Below are 15774 nucleotides of genomic sequence, written 5' to 3' on the forward strand. Positions count from 1 at the left end.
ACAGTTTGAGTCCTCTTAAGAGAGAAAAAGTGACATACATATTAGTAATGCTACTACTAACAATAATCTCACTCAAAAAAATTAGATGGTTGATTTTATATTACCAGAATGCCATCATAGCCATGGGGAAAGGGGTCAATCATTTTTCAACTGGAGATACACTGGCCTCTCAGCCTGCATGAAAAACACAATGGATGAGACTACATTGGAGTAGAATTCCACTCAGACCATTCCATGTTCTTCTCTGCCCACCATTGTCCGTCAAGCCTCAGAAGAGAACTATGTTAGCTCTTACCAGTGGTAAGGTGAAGGAGGAGGCAGTTCAGACTACAGAGTACCAGCTGGATTCAGCTACTTAGTGGTGTTAGAAAAATGGATATATAGCCACTTTTTCCTCCCTTCAGGAAGTCTTAAGCAGTTGTATCTTCATGGTCTAATTCAGTGGTTCTCAACCTCAGAATCCCCAGATATTTTGGCCTTCAGCTCCCAGAAATCCTAACAACTGGTAAACTGGCTGAGGACCCACAGGTTGAGAACCACTGGTCTAAATTATCTCCACACTTGCTCCCACTAGTAGGAAGCAACAGTAGCCCTTTGCAAGTTTTGACACCTACCTGATGGATGAAGTTTGGGAAGAAAGTTCAAAAGAAAATAGCCACCAGACTTCATTAAAAAAGAGACATACAGAAGCTAGACTGAGACACAAATGTATGCATGCAAGGTCCTTATCACTAAAAACTTCCATGTACAATAAATATGATAGCAATTCTGCTGGATATTTTATAAGGCTTAACTTTTTGTTTAATAGCTCAACTATCCTTGCAAAGCTCCAGGCTGTCCAGGAAGAATATGCCTCTCTCCAACAGAAGGCAGAGACACAAAGGAAAGGTCTGGAAGAGCAATCTCAGCTCCATCAATTTGAGAGGGAAGTCCAGCTGGTGGAAACCTGGCTTTTGAGCAAGAAGAGTGTGGCTGAATCTGATAACTATGGTCAGGATTTGGAGGATGTTGAGGTAATACTGTTTTCATTCACCTCGGAAAAGTTACTCTTTTGTACTACAGTTCTCATAATCACTTTTGGTCATAAGGAAACCTGGAAGTTGTAGTAGAATTTATTTCTTAGACAGCAAGAAGATCTTAAATAGACTGGATTGTTGTAGGTTTTTCGGGCTGTATAGCCATGTTCTAGAAGCATTCTCTCCTGCCGTTCAACAATACAGTTAAATGGACTATTTGATAGCTTCTGGCTTTATAGATTCAGTGAAATATATTTGGTTGCAGACAAATCTAAATGGAACATGCTTATACCTCACAGAAATTGTCTCGTAACATTCATACATATTGTATATCCTTTGTGTGTGCGTGTTTTCATGAACACATTTTTAACAACAATGGGCTAACTAGATTTTTATTTCTAGCCACCAAACTTTTAATGAGGGACAAAAATACCCAATTTGGCACCAGTTATTGGTGATTTAAATATTAGGAGTAATATAAATTATGTAGTTAAATGCTTGAAGAGAATATATATATATATATATGACAACATTTGTGTAAATTCTCATTCTTTCATTAAGATTTTTTAAAAAAAAAACATTGAATTTATGTTGATTAACTTTTTTTTATTCCAATAGTTTCCCAAAATATCTATATATCACTCCATATTAAATCAAGAGCAATTTACTGATGACAGGCAGGGGATCCTTTTTGCAAGTTGTATTGCTTCTGAATGACCTGAATGTTGATTTTGCTTCCTGTTCTACAGGTTCTAGAGAAAAAGTTTGAGGATTTTATACAGGAGGTGAAATCTCTTGGCCATGCCAAGGTTCTCCTTGTAAATGACCTGGCATCCCGCCTCCAGAACATGTGCCACAGCCAAATAAGTGACATCCAGAAAAAACCCCAGCAGGTCAATAACATATGGGAGAAATTGCATCAAACCATCCAGACGAGAGCAGAGGTAAGCTCCTGCTATCCTGACTGGCCCATTATAGCACTATCATTGTTGGCACTAGGTGCATAAATGGTACTCTATAACCCAATCCACACCTTCAGAAAAGTTGTGAAAAGTTGCTCCAAGTAAACTAAGTCAATCTATGCAGGCCCGTAGCCAGGATTTCATTTCGGGGGGGGGGGGGGGGGAGGGCTGAATTTTTTTCAGGGGGGGTCCGGGGGGGGGGGGCTGAGTTTTGGGGGGGAGGCTGAGTCTGAGTGAAAGAGGGTCTACCCTAGCAAACTTTTTGTATCATTACCCCAATACCCCCATGCATATGGGATATATTGAGTATGGTGATCAGATCATGATATGAATAAACATAACAGTTTAAATAATGCACCAGTAAGGAACCACCATGAGAATTTCGGGGGGGGGGGCTGAAGCCACTCGAGCCCCCCCCCCCCCCCCTCGGCTACATGCCTGAATCTATGGGTAGGACCATGTGGAGAATAGTATTTTGTACACCTGGCTGTGACAACCTGCAATCACATCAGCTCAAATAGTGTTGACACATTGCATATTTATCAATGCATTTCATGCATGGTACACATAGTACATTTCTCCATCGAGGACTGCTTATAAAAAAGCCAGTTTTCTGACTTTTCTAGCCTTACAACCCAGGAATAGCTATATCTTTCAGGTCATAGCATTTCTGCCATGTAAGTCTAGCTTTTCTGTCTTATATCAGCCACATTTCAATATAACTACTACAGTGTCTGTGAGCATTACTGGCATGTCTTCTGCTTCACCAGAATCTCAGGGCAGCCCATCAGGTTCACCAATATGATCATGATGTAGATGATCTAAAGGGATGGATGCAGGAGAAAGAGGCTGTTCTGGACAGAGAAGATTATGGTTACGACCTGCCAGGTGTGCAGACTCTCCTCAACCAACACGAGGGAGTGGAAGTAAGTAGAGTTGTCCATCTTAAAGCAGCTACATGAGGACTAGATTCAAAAGCATTTCAATTTCTAGAATTCCCAGTAGTGTCTACTTGTTCATTGCATTAAGAAAATATATATTCATTATTATCTTATCAACTATTTTACTATTTACACTAAGATCCACCAGGGAGGCCCTCCTCTCGCTCCCACCACCGTCTCAAGCCCGGTTGGTGGGGATGAGGGAGAGGGCCTTCTCGGTGGTGGCCCCCTTCCTCTAGAATGCTCTCCCCACGGAGATAAGGCTGGCCCCATCCCTCACCTCCTTCCATAAGAACTTGGAGACTTGGTGGTTTCACCAGACCTTTGATAATGACTAGTTTCAAGTCTCAAGCCCTTGGTCCAATAGTTAGAACTTGGCCTTGTACCCCATGCGTTCCCCAGCTCCCTGTCATCTGAGGGCACTTTTTCTTCTGGCCCAGACCTTTTTTATAGTCTTTTAATTGGACTTGGAATAGAGTGGCCCCGATCCCCTAGTAAGGCCATTGCTGAGACTGATCCTTCACTGTAGCATTCAGCTAGCCCCATTTTTCCCTTCTCCTTACACTAGCCTTGGCCCAGTCTGTTCCAAATAGTCCAGGCCCCTTATTGAAATCTTTGCCCCTGGCAGCTTACCTTGCATGAAGAAGAGAGCGGGATTGGTTTTAAATTGATTTTAATGTATATGTTGTGTTAGCAGTTTATGCCTATGCTTTTGTTTTATATTGTATGTTTTTGTATTATTTTGCATATGTGGAAACCGCTCTGAGTCCCCTAGGGGAGATAGGGCGGTATATAAATAAAGATTATTATTATTATTATTATTATTATTATTATTATTATTATATTTCAAATCATAAATTAAATCAACCAATGGTGGGCAATTGTGGCAGAACCAGTAGCTAATTTACTGTTCTTCTGATGGGCATACAAGCGGCAAATGTGGGGAGAGGGGGCAGAGAGGGGGAGAGGGAAGTGCAAAAGTGCAACTTTAGTCTTAAAAGTGAATTTGTATACTAAGTCAAGTGAACTCTACAGCCTCTTCTGAAAGTGAACTATTGTTTCAAGGGTATTCTGGGAAGGGAGGGGATTTACATTTTTACCAGAAAAGGGAAGGTCTGGGAAAATATAAGGGGACACAAAAGCAGCTTTGTGATGGATCATGTGTGACTGTGTGCACCCTCAAACACACCTGTTTACATACCATAGTCTATGCTTTGAATTGTTTTTTTTTCTCAAGCCTAGCATTATGTATGAGGTGGCCTTGGTAAAGTTTGGCACATGCCCAGAAGCATCTTTGGGGTTGTGTAAAAGTAGGTAAATTGAGATACAATTTTACTTAAGGGAAATTAAACAATCATTATTTCCTAAACCTCAGTGCTTTATTAATTTGCTTTTCTGTGTTCCAGAGGGAACTAGCAGCCATTGCAAAAGAGCTGGGAAGGGTAAGGGGGGAAGCCTGGCATCTTGGCCATCTGTATCCTCAGCCCAGAGACAACATGATGAGTAGACTGTCAGAAGTGGATGAATGCTGGAATACTCTGGAGTGGAAGTGTGCAGGAAGAAAGCAGAAGTTACATCAGGCTGAAATGGTCCAAGTCTACTTCAATCGTTGTGGCGAACTAATGTACGTAAGAATAGATCTGATAGATATGAGGTCTTCCTGTCCCCATTTCACACTGTGAAGATGCAAAGGGATCTTACAGCATTTTTGAAACTAACTGAGAGAAAGAAGTTGTGGCATCAGCTTTCATAAATTTAATTCTACGTCACCATGCATGGAGTGGACTAGTGCCTAGAAACAGACCTTTTTATGAGCAGACGGTATGAATAGCCATAAGAAAGCAAAACCTGTGGGTATGGTGATGAAGTGGCAAGTTCAGTTTTAACTATGGCCATTAAGGGACAAAGGCCAGCATCCAAATGACACCTCAGGTAAACCCGAATTAATCTGAAGAAAACCGGAATTTCAAAGTTTGCTCCAGATTAATAAAAGATCTGTAAAGATCTGTAGCTTAAGCGAAGGCCCGCATTTTTCCAGGTGAGGGACCTGTGGGGATTGACAGTCCTGGGAGTCAGTCTTCACAGCCAGCCAGGTTCTTTGGGCTCAAAGCACCTAAAGGAATGGAATGGCAACTACCCACCCCCTCCACTTCCAGCCCTCCACCTCCACCCCATCCCCCCAACTTACCTGAGGGGCCTTACCTGAGAGGCATTGCTGGCCCCTCTGGAGAGATCTCTTTACGTGAAAAAATGACATATTGGGGGCGGGGCAAGGGAGCTGGGAAGGCATGTAGCCACCCTCCCAAGAAAAGCCCAGGTTTTGGGTTAGGGTGGGGACGAAATCCTGGGGGGAACTGGGATTTAATATCCCAGTTCCTTTCAAGATTTAGCTATATCTGGAAGACCACTAAGTTACTTCAAGGGGAATAATTAATCTAATAAATTTTAGAGGTACATGAAGGCAGCTTAGTATAATGTAGCATAGTCATTCTTGTGATAATATTTTGGTTCTGGGAAAATGAATAAATGTATGTGTACCACTCCAGCAAAGGATCACCGCCTTGTCGGGGCGCTGGAGCTTGAGCACCTCAATGATGTCATGAGCGAAACCGTGAAGGGACACCCAAGACGGGACGGTTGTGGCAGAGAGGTCAGACCAAGCGTGATCCCTGGGGAAGGCAATGGCAAACCACTCCAGTATCTTTGCCAAGAAAACTAAATGGACCAGTACAACCAGAGATATGTCGGTATGCCATTGGAAGATGGGACTCCCAGGTCGGAAGATGGCCAAAATGCTACTGGGGAGGAGCAGAGGATAAGTTCAACTAGCCCCAGATGTGATGACGCAGCTAGCTCAAAGCCGAAAGGAAGGCTAGCGGCCGACAGTACTGGAGGTGAACGACGAATCCGATGCTCTAAAGATCAACACACCATAGGAACCTGGAATGTAAGATCTATGAGCCAGGGCAAATTGGATGTTGTTATTGGTGAGATGTCAAGACTAAAGATAGACATTCTGGGGGTCAGCGAACTGAAATGGACTGGAATGGGCCACTTCACATCAGATGACCACCAGATCTACTACTGCGGACAAGAGGAACATCGAAGAAATGGAGTAGCCTTCATAATTAATAAGAAATTCGCTAAAGCAGTGCTTGGATACAACCCAAAAAATGACAGAATGATCTCAATTCGAGTGCAAGGAAAGCCTTTCAACATTACAGTGATCCAAATATACGCCCCAACCACAGCTGCTGAAGAAGCAGAAGTAGATCAGTTCTATGAGGATCTGCAGGAACTACTGGATAATACACCAAAAAGAGACATTATTTTCATTACAGGAGACTGGAATGCCAAGGTGGGAAGTCAAATGACAACAGGGATCACAGGCAAGCATGGTCTGGGAGAACAAAATGAAGCGGGACGCAGGCTGATAGAATTTTGCCAGGAAAACTCGCTGTGTATAACGAATACTCTCTTCCAACAACCTAAAAGACGGCTTTACACATGGACCTCACCAGACGGTCAACACCGAAATCAGATTGACTACATCCTTTGCAGCCAAAAGTGGCGGACATCCATCCAGTCGGTGAAAACAAGACCTGGGGCTGACTGTAGCTCAGATCACGAACTTCTTATTGCCCAATTTAGAATAAAACTAAAGAGATCAGGGAAAATACACAGACCAGTTAGATATGATCTCACTAACATTCCTAGCGAATATACAGTGGAAGTGAAGAACAGATTTGAAGGACTAGATTTAGTAAACAGAGTCCCAGAAGAACTATGGACAGAAGTCCGAGACATTGTTCAGGAGGCGGCAACAAAGTACGTCCCAAAGAAAAAGAAAACCAAGAAGGCAAAATGGTTGTCTGCTGAGACACTGGAAGTAGCCCAAGAAAGGAGGAAAGCAAAAGGAAACAGGGATAAGGGGAGATATGCCCAGTTAAATGCGCAATTCCAGAGGTTAGCCAGAAGAGATAAGGAACTATTTTTAAATAAGCAATGCATGGAAGTGGAAGAAGACAACAGAATAGGAAGGACAAGAGACCTCTTCCAGAAAATTAGAAACATTGGAGGTAAATTTCAGGCAAAAATTGGTATGATAAGAAACAAAGATGGCAGGGACCTAACAGAAGCTGAAGAGATCAAGAGAAGGTGGCGAGACTATACAGAAGATCTGTATAGGAAGGATAATAATATTGAGGATAGTTTTGACAGTGTGGTGAATGAATTAGAACCAGACATCCTGAGGAGTGAGGTTGAATGGGCCTTAAGAAGCATTGCTAACAACAAGGCAGCAGGAGACGACGGGATCCCAGCTGAACTGTTTAAAATCTTAAAAGATGATGCTGTCAAGGTGATGCATGCCATTTGCCAGCAAATATGGAAAACACAAGAATGGCCATCAGACTGGAAAAAATCAACTTATATCCCCATACCAAAAAAGGGAACTGCGAAAGACTGCTCCAACTTCCGTACAGTGGCCCTTATTTCTCATGCCAGTAAGGTAATGCTCAAGATCCTGCAAGGAAGACTCCAGCAATACATGGAGCGAGAGTTGCCAGATGTTCAAGCTGGGTTTAGAAAAGGCAGAGGAACGAGAGACCAAATTGCCAATATCCGCTGGATAATGGAGAAAGGCAGGGAGTTTCAGAAAAGCATCTACTTCTGCTTCATTGACTATTCTAAAGCCTTTGACTGTGTGGATCATAATAAATTGTGGCAAGTTCTTAGTGGGATGGGCATCCCAAGCCACCTTGTCTCTCTCCTGAGGAATCTGTACAAGGACCAAGTCGCAACAGTCAGAACTGACCATGTAACAACAGACTGGTTCAAGATTGGGAAAGGCGTACGGCAAGGCTGCATCCTCTCACCCAACCTTTTTAACTTGTATGCAGAACACATCATGCGATGTGCGGGGCTGGATGAATGCAAAGCTGGGGTGAAAATTGCTGGAAGAAACATTAACAACCTCAGATATGCAGATGACACCACTCTGATGGCCGAAAGCGAGGAGGATCTGAGGAACCTTCTAATCAAGGCGAAAGAAGAAAGCGCAAAAGCCGGGTTGCAGCTAAACGTCAAAAAAACCAAGATTATGGCAACAAGAATGATTGACAACTGGAAAATAGAGGGAGAAACCGTGGAGGCCGTGACAGACTTTGTATTTCTAGGTGCAAAGATTACTGCAGATGCAGACTGTAGCCAGGAAATCAGAAGACGCTTACTTCTTGGGAGGAGAGCAATGTCCAATCTCGATAAAATAGTAAAGAGTAGAGACATCAGACTGGCAACAAAGATCCGCCTAGTCAAAGCCATGGTATTCCCTGTAGTAACCTACGGATGTGAGAGCTGGACCTTAGGGAAGGCTGAGCGAAGGAAGATCGATGCTTTTGAGCTGTGGTGTTGGAGGAAAGTTCTGAGAGTGCCTTGGACTGCGAGAAGATCCAACCAGTCCATCCTCCAGGAAATAAAGCTTGACTGCTCATTGGAGGGAAGGATACTAGAGACAAAGTTGAAGTACTTTGGCCACATCATGAGGAGACAGGAAAGCCTAGAGAAGACAATTATGCTGGGGAAAGTGGAAGGCAAAAGGAAGAGGGGCCGACCAAGGGCAAGATGGATGGATGGCATCCTTGAAGTGACTGGACTGACCTTGAGGGAGCTGGGGGTGGTAACGGCCGACAGGGAGCTCTGGCGTGGGCTGGTCCATGAGGTCACGAAGAGTCGGAGACGACTGAACGAATGAACAACACATGTGTACCACATGTCTATATTAATCTGTATTAGGTGTGTCAAACACAGACCCCTCTATTTCAGAAGATAAGCTCACTTTGAGGTAGTAAACATGATGAATTTGTTATATCCCAATTATTATCAGGACTAGCCCACATCACAAGCATCATGTTTTTTGGAGATAGTGCAATTCAAATGTTTCATGCACTATTCCCCCATTAGTTGTACCTTTTTCTTTTTATGGCATTTCCCCTCATTGACCAGGTAATCAAAACATGTTGCCATTCTCACTCTCTCTGTTCTCTGCTTTTGGATGAGAAAAACCTTGAGTTACTTTAATTTCCCAAAACAGAACCCACCATGCTGCCCAAAATAGATAGGCGTGCATTCCTAGCTAATGAGATTTTGCCATGCCAGTCTCCATCCAAGCAATTAATTTTATAACAAGCAGTTTCTCACATTGCACAGCATTCTTATATGAACATTAAAGCACATACAATCCAAAACGTGGTCACAACATAGCAATGGTGCATGGCAGGACCTAAGGACAGGATCCTGGCAATGTATGCTCGAGGGTGCTTCCATACAGCACCAAAATCCAGGTTTTAAATGGCAAGGGGTAAAAAAATCCCGGGACCTGACTGCAGGCTTGTTAGTCCTAGGATTGGATCCCGCGCCATCCTCACTGGCATCCTCTATATCGGAACAAGATGGAGGGCTGACAGGGGACATCTTACGGAAGGTTGTGTTTTTTTAAAAAAATCACTCCATTATGTGCTGGATTGTATATGTGCACATGCAAATAACTTAATATAAATATAAGCATGTGTGCATATGAGGTTTAGCGCATAATGAAGTGATTTTTTTTTAAAAAAACTTCAGCTCAATTTTTCTCTTCCCCCAATTGTTTATTCAGGCTCTGTTTAATATTATAAAGTTTAAAAATTTAAAAAGAGTTTCAGAGAGTTCTAATTGCTTTCTGTTTGTGCTTCCTTTAAACCAGCTGTGTGTCCATTTTGCAGCCCAATTAATTAACTGTTTTGGGCTTTATAAAAATGCAAGTCAACAGGGGGGAGAGAAGGAAATCACATGTTTTTCCTTCTTTTTCGGGATATACAACCCAACCCCCCCCCCCCCCCCCCCCCCGCTTAACCTGGTATCTTCCACATTTTAGGTGTTGTGTAGAAGGGCCCTTAGTTATGTATTCCTGCCTGGTAAGATTTAACACTTTTCTATTTCCACTGATAAGTCTGAGGAAGCCTTTCTTTTGGTTGTCTCCTTCAGAGCCTGGGCTAAGGAGATGCATGCTCTGATTATATCTGAGGAGCTGGCAAGTGATCTTCTTGGAGCTGAACTGCTTATTAAGCGCCACGGAGAGTATAAGCGTGACATCGAAAAGCAGTGGTTTAAATATGAAGATCTGGAGCAAACCGGAAACAACCTGGTGATGGGTGGCCATTTTATGTCTATAGAGGTAAGTTACACATATATTAAACATAACTGGAACAGCATTAAAACACTGAGAACTTCACCCTAGAGTACTATAAGTTGTTGTTGTTAGGTTTATTTATACCCTGTTTTTTCTCTCCTCCAGGAGAGATTATACAAATATACAAACATTAAAGCAGAATGAAATATCATTAGTATTTTAAAAAATCATTTAGAATCCATAAAAACATAAATATCTATCAAAGGCACATAGGTGGGCTTAACTGAATGCCTCCGTAGACAATTGAAGCCCTCTGAGAATCTTAGAATCATAGAGTTGGAAGAGACTTAATGGGCTATCCAGTCCAACCCCCTGCCAAGAAGCAGGAAAATTGCATTCAAAGCACCCTCGACAGATAGCCATCCAGCCTTTGTTTAAAAGCCTCCAAAGAAGGAGCCTCCACCACACTCTGGGGCATGGAATTCCACTGCTGAACAGCTCTCGCAGTTAAGAAGTTTTTCCTAATGTTCAGGTGGAATCTTTTTTCCTGTAGTTTGAAATCATTGTTCCACATCCTAGTCTCCAGGGCAGCAGAAAACAAGTTTGCTCCCTCCTCCCTATGACTTCCCCTCACATATTTATACATGGCTACCATGTCTCTCCTCAGCCTTTTTCCTGCAGGCTAAACATGCCCAGCTCTTTAAGCCGCTCCTCTGTTCTCCAGACTTTTGATCATTTTAGTTACCCTTCTCTGTACACATTCCAGCTTGTCAACATCTCCCTTTAATTGCGGTGCCCAGAATAGGACACAGTATTTCAGAGGTGGTCTGACCAAGGCAGGATAGAGATCTAGACTCCTATTTATGCAGGCCAAAATCCCTTTGGCTTTTTTAGATGCTGCATGACATTGCTGGCTCATGTTTAACTTGTTGTCCATGAGGACTCCAAGATCTTTTTCACACGTAGTGCTATTGAGCCAGGCATTTCCATTCTGTATCTTTGCATTTCATTTCTTCTGCTTCAATTATCTGATGTCATGTGTTATATACCATGAGTGTTTCTGAAGCACTCATAGTATGCAGCACATGAACGATCATGGCTGCATATTATGGAATCCTAGAATTTGTGGCTTGGTGAAGTACAAGAGCTCTCTGGCTCAGAATTTGAAATAGCTGTCCCTAAATTGGACATACCAGAATTCCATGGGATAGAACCATGACAGTTAAAGTAGAACCATAGTGCTATAATTATCTACTGTGAAAGGACCCTAATTGGAAGCAGGCCATATAAAAACATTTCTGTCCAGCAGCCTTTTCCCCAGTACTAACCATTGTTCCATGCATGGCCTCCTACCTATTGCAATGTTTATCACATCAAAAGTTGGACCAGAGAGGTTTGCATGTTAATTTGGATGATTAAAGCAATTTACCTTCCTTTACTCCTGCTCTAAAACATGACTTTGAATCTGATTTCTAAAATGAGTGCCATAAATATCAGCACATTGTCACTCATGTGCTTTATTTATGATGCAAACACATCTGCTTTGGTTTCAGCGGCCTCAGCTGTTTGATACGGGAGAGCCAAGTTCAGGTTTCTCCTCAAGCGTTGAGAAGACTTGAGAGTATATTCCTGTCTCTCATCCTTATGTCTTCTTGGGGTTCTTGTGAGGACAAAATATAGACATAGCATTAAAGCACCTTAAGTACTTAGGTGAGGTTCTATAAAGAAATCAATTTATCTTAACTTTTATGATCTAGCTGTCTATGGTAGAGGAAGAAATGCAAAACACACAGTTCAAGCTTAAAGTCCTTGAAGGATTCACCAAACTTGGCTCATTAAAGGCAATTATGAAAAGGCAAATTATGAAAAGCTTCCCATGGTTTTGATATAGATGTAATTTTACCCAATGACCTTTACAGTGATACTCAGCCTGCTTTCTGTTTAATTTGTAAGAAGAGATGCGTATCATTGGGGTTAAAACTGCTTCAGAATTTGTTAAAAGATACCATTGACACTGTGAAGACAGATGGTGCCTGTATTTATTTCATTTTTTTAAATAGAACTATTTGAGAATCAACTTTGGAAAGTAATTTGTTGCTACTACAGTCTCAATCCTTCAAAATAGATAGTTCTACTGTGATTTCAGTTTTAAAAGAATCAAATCTTTTCTGTTTCACTATTAGTCACTCTTTTAGAAAGATCAGAATGCTATAAGCTGCTGGTCTGAGTTTCAAATTACATCTAAGCAGAGGCAAGACAACCCTATTTTAACTATGAAAGTAACCAAGCATCTCTCACAGAAAAAAAGAATGAAATTATCCTTCTTTATGGTACAGTCATAATATGAATACCATATGTTAGTTATTGAAAAAAGGAATTACCAATCGACTGCTTTTAGAGCTTCCAAGCTCTAAAAGAAATACTTTTTAAAAGCAAAAAACCTGGAAGACTTTAACTTGCTACCAGGTATTGAATCTACAAGTTTAAGTGTGCATTTATTGGGTGCTTGCTCAGCCTGATTTAAAATATCAGGGAGGGCAAGGATTATCAACTTCCCTTTGTGACCTGCACCACCAGACATAATTATGGTGATGAAGTACCATTTCTGTAGTTATTCCTGGCAATGCCACCCCCACAAAACCTACCCTTTTCAGCCTGAAGAATTCTAACAAGGGTTATCAAAGCCCTGCAGATCCCAATGCACTTGGAAATGATTTCTGTAATGCTGTCCCAATCATAAGGTGCATCAAAAACAGGCAGCTGGACTATGGCGAGTCAGCTGCATTAAGAACACTACTGACCGAAAGGTCATGAGTTTGAAGCCAGCCTGGGTTGGAGTGAGCTTCCAACCATTTGGCTGGAAGCTGGAATGTTAAATAGCCTCTGTGTGTCTGTCTATATATGTTGTGTGTCTATGGCATTGAATGTTTGCCATGTATATGTATACTGTAATCCACCCTGAGTCCCCTGAGGGGTGAGAAGGGTGGACTATAAATACCATCGATAATAAAAGCTTCTCCAAGGTCCAGCTGCAACTTTTCTCAATGAAAATGTCATTTCCCTAGTCTAAATTGCAACCAGACTGAAATGGTAGGTTTTGGGATTCATATTCTGTCATCAACAACCACAAACATGAATCCTTGGCTGTTCACAAGTCTCATGGCTTTTGAACAGGATGCATATCTCTTTCAATGGTTCAAGTTGGTAGATTCTAGATTCTAATAAAATACAAAGTAGATTCCCAAACTCCAAGTCCCCTTCTACACAGCCCTTAAAATCCAGAAGAAACCAGAATAAAAGGGGGAGGGTGGCTAGATGACATTCATGGAAAATGCGCACTGGATCGTGGAAACAGTTGAAAGAAAATGAGAGTCAATTAAAAAATTAAAAACTTCTGACAGATGTCCCATATCCATTTTGAAAAATCCTCTATAACCAAGCCTTTCTGGATGCCAGAGCACTATTTACCAGGACTGAGAGCTCTGTGTTTTGGAATCTCCTTGCACCACTTCTTTGACCTGGATTTAGAGGCTATCTGGAAGGGCCCTAAGAATGCTCTGCTTGACTTACTGGAAGGAGATGTTGCAGCTGTGGGTGTCCTCCCCCCGTTATTGCACTAGCAGGGGACTTCTCCTTCCCAGAAGCCCCCTAGGCAGTGGGAAAGTTGTGACTGGCTGGGTGGCCAGCCAATCAGAGGTGGCCTTTGGTTGCCCTCTGATTGGCTGGGACCAGCCAGCCACCAAGCTTTGGGCAACCTTTTTAAGGCTGCACAACACCGTATGTGTGTCGTAATTAGGTTTGTTTGCAGGAGGCAATCATTGCACATGCCCACATAATTGATTTTCAATGTTGAACTAAACAGTGTAGGGCTTTCTTAATGGCCCTAGAACAGTAACTCCATGAGTGAAGTTAATTAATCCACTAGAGGCTTACCTTTAGGCAGGCTTGTTTTTAAGGTTGTCCTCTGACATTAAGTCCAGTCATGTCTGACTCTGGGGTGTGGTTTCTCTTTGTTTGGCATTGCTGTAATTTTTATTGCACATTGCTTTCAGTGTCTTTTGCAACCGCACACAGTTACTGTGCAAAAAACCGAATCAACTTTTCTAAAACAGTTTTACAGTGAAGTCGCAAATCCAGTCTACACAGTGAAAGCCAAATGTAATGTACACCTCCTTTATCATCTCTCAGCGTCATCAGTTTAAATCTTGAAATGTTTTTTTCTAGATTCAAGAGAAGCTCACTGAATTGTTGGAGCTGATGACAAAGGTGCGGGAATCATGGGACCTGAAGAAGAACTTGTATGAGGAAAATTGGGAGATCCAGTTACTGAGAAGGGAACTGGATCTAGCTGAAGCATGGCTGACTGCCAAAGAGAGCTTTCTCTCAGATCCCAGCTATGGGGTAAGTGAGGATAAACAAAAAGTTAAATGCAAACATCCCATTTCTAGAGAAAGAGTTTGTTTGGCCTAGAAATTGCTTTCTACCATTTCAAACTTCAGGGGTGAGGAAGCTTCATACCTGTAGAATTTAGTCAATTTTTACCAGAACTACAAGGTCTACAACAATGAGATGCAAAATAATGCCTCAGGGCAAATATGTTCCTGGTAGAATGAAAGAGAGATCTAGCACTGTGTGGTTTGAATATCGTGTGATTTGAATGTTGGACTAGGATTCTGGAAGGCCAGGGTTCAAATCCCAGCTTCAGAATGGAAACCCACTGGGTGAACTTGGGCAAGTCATACACCCTTAGTGTTCAAGGGAGGCAATAGCAAGGCCCCTCTGAATAAATGTCACCAAGAAAACATTGTGATAGATTGCCATAATTCACAGCATCAAACAAGAAGAAGAATTAAAGGACAGGATGCTCCTGAACACATGGCTCAAGTACTTGTTCCTCAAATTGGAGCTGAAGTTATAGTTTTTCACACAGAAATCCACATCTGGTTCCCCCAGCACCCATGTGCGTACTTCAGGCTTTCTTCATTTCAGAAGATGCAATGAGCAATGACATTATTGTGGCAGATGTGTTTCACTTTTCTGAATTGCAGCAAGGAAAGAATACTTTAAAACTCTTCCTCATGTACTATACCACTAATGATTATTATCCCTACTCCATGCATCAAGCATTTATGTTCTTAATTTTATTATTACTAGTCTTTCCCATGTTGTGTCTGTGTTTGTGTGTGCATGCCTCCAAATTGTTGTGGTTTTTATTATTTCTTAATGTTTTAAATTGTATTTATGATATCGTGGGCATTGAATTTTGCCCGTGGGCTGAGAAAGGCAGTATACAAATACAGGAAAGAAAGAAAGAAAGAAAGAAAGAAAGAAAGAAAGAAAGAAAGAAAGAAAGAAAGAAAGAAAGAAGTTGCCTGTCACTTTATGGTAACACAATGATTTCTGTAGCATTTTCCATAGCAAGTAATACTCAGGTAGTTTTGCTAGTCCCTTCATTGAAATATAGCTTGCAGCATTTGATTCCTGTTGGCATTCTCCCATCCAAATACTAATTAAGGCTATTTAGATTCCAAGATCAGACAGGATCTGGTGCCCTTAGGGTATTTGGGGCAATCACATGAAGTGATTAAGTACTAAATATTCCTAATGCTTAGTGTTTAATACAAGAAGCAATAATGTGTTTTATAAGGCTCCTCATTTTCAAATGAAGTTTTGCATCTAATCCCCTC

The 15774-nt window shown here is 41.8% G+C and overlaps 1 protein-coding gene across 2 annotated transcripts in view; it reads left to right on the forward strand.

Moving 5' to 3' along the window:
- SPTBN5 (spectrin beta, non-erythrocytic 5) overlaps window positions 1-15774 on the forward strand; it is a 116762-nt gene that overhangs the window by 86980 nt on the left and 14008 nt on the right. For both annotated transcript variants that reach the window (XM_067462835.1, XM_067462836.1), the window contains exons 50-55: window positions 809-1013; window positions 1766-1960; window positions 2749-2904; window positions 4326-4543; window positions 9943-10132; window positions 14312-14488. In XM_067462835.1, coding sequence (XP_067318936.1) covers window positions 809-1013; window positions 1766-1960; window positions 2749-2904; window positions 4326-4543; window positions 9943-10132; window positions 14312-14488 — 1141 coding nt within the window. The remainder of the gene's footprint in view (window positions 1-808; window positions 1014-1765; window positions 1961-2748; window positions 2905-4325; window positions 4544-9942; window positions 10133-14311; window positions 14489-15774) is intronic.

The sequence above is a fragment of the Anolis sagrei genome, chromosome 1 (genome assembly GCF_037176765.1).
Source record: "Anolis sagrei isolate rAnoSag1 chromosome 1, rAnoSag1.mat, whole genome shotgun sequence".
NCBI lineage: Eukaryota > Metazoa > Chordata > Lepidosauria > Squamata > Dactyloidae > Anolis > Anolis sagrei.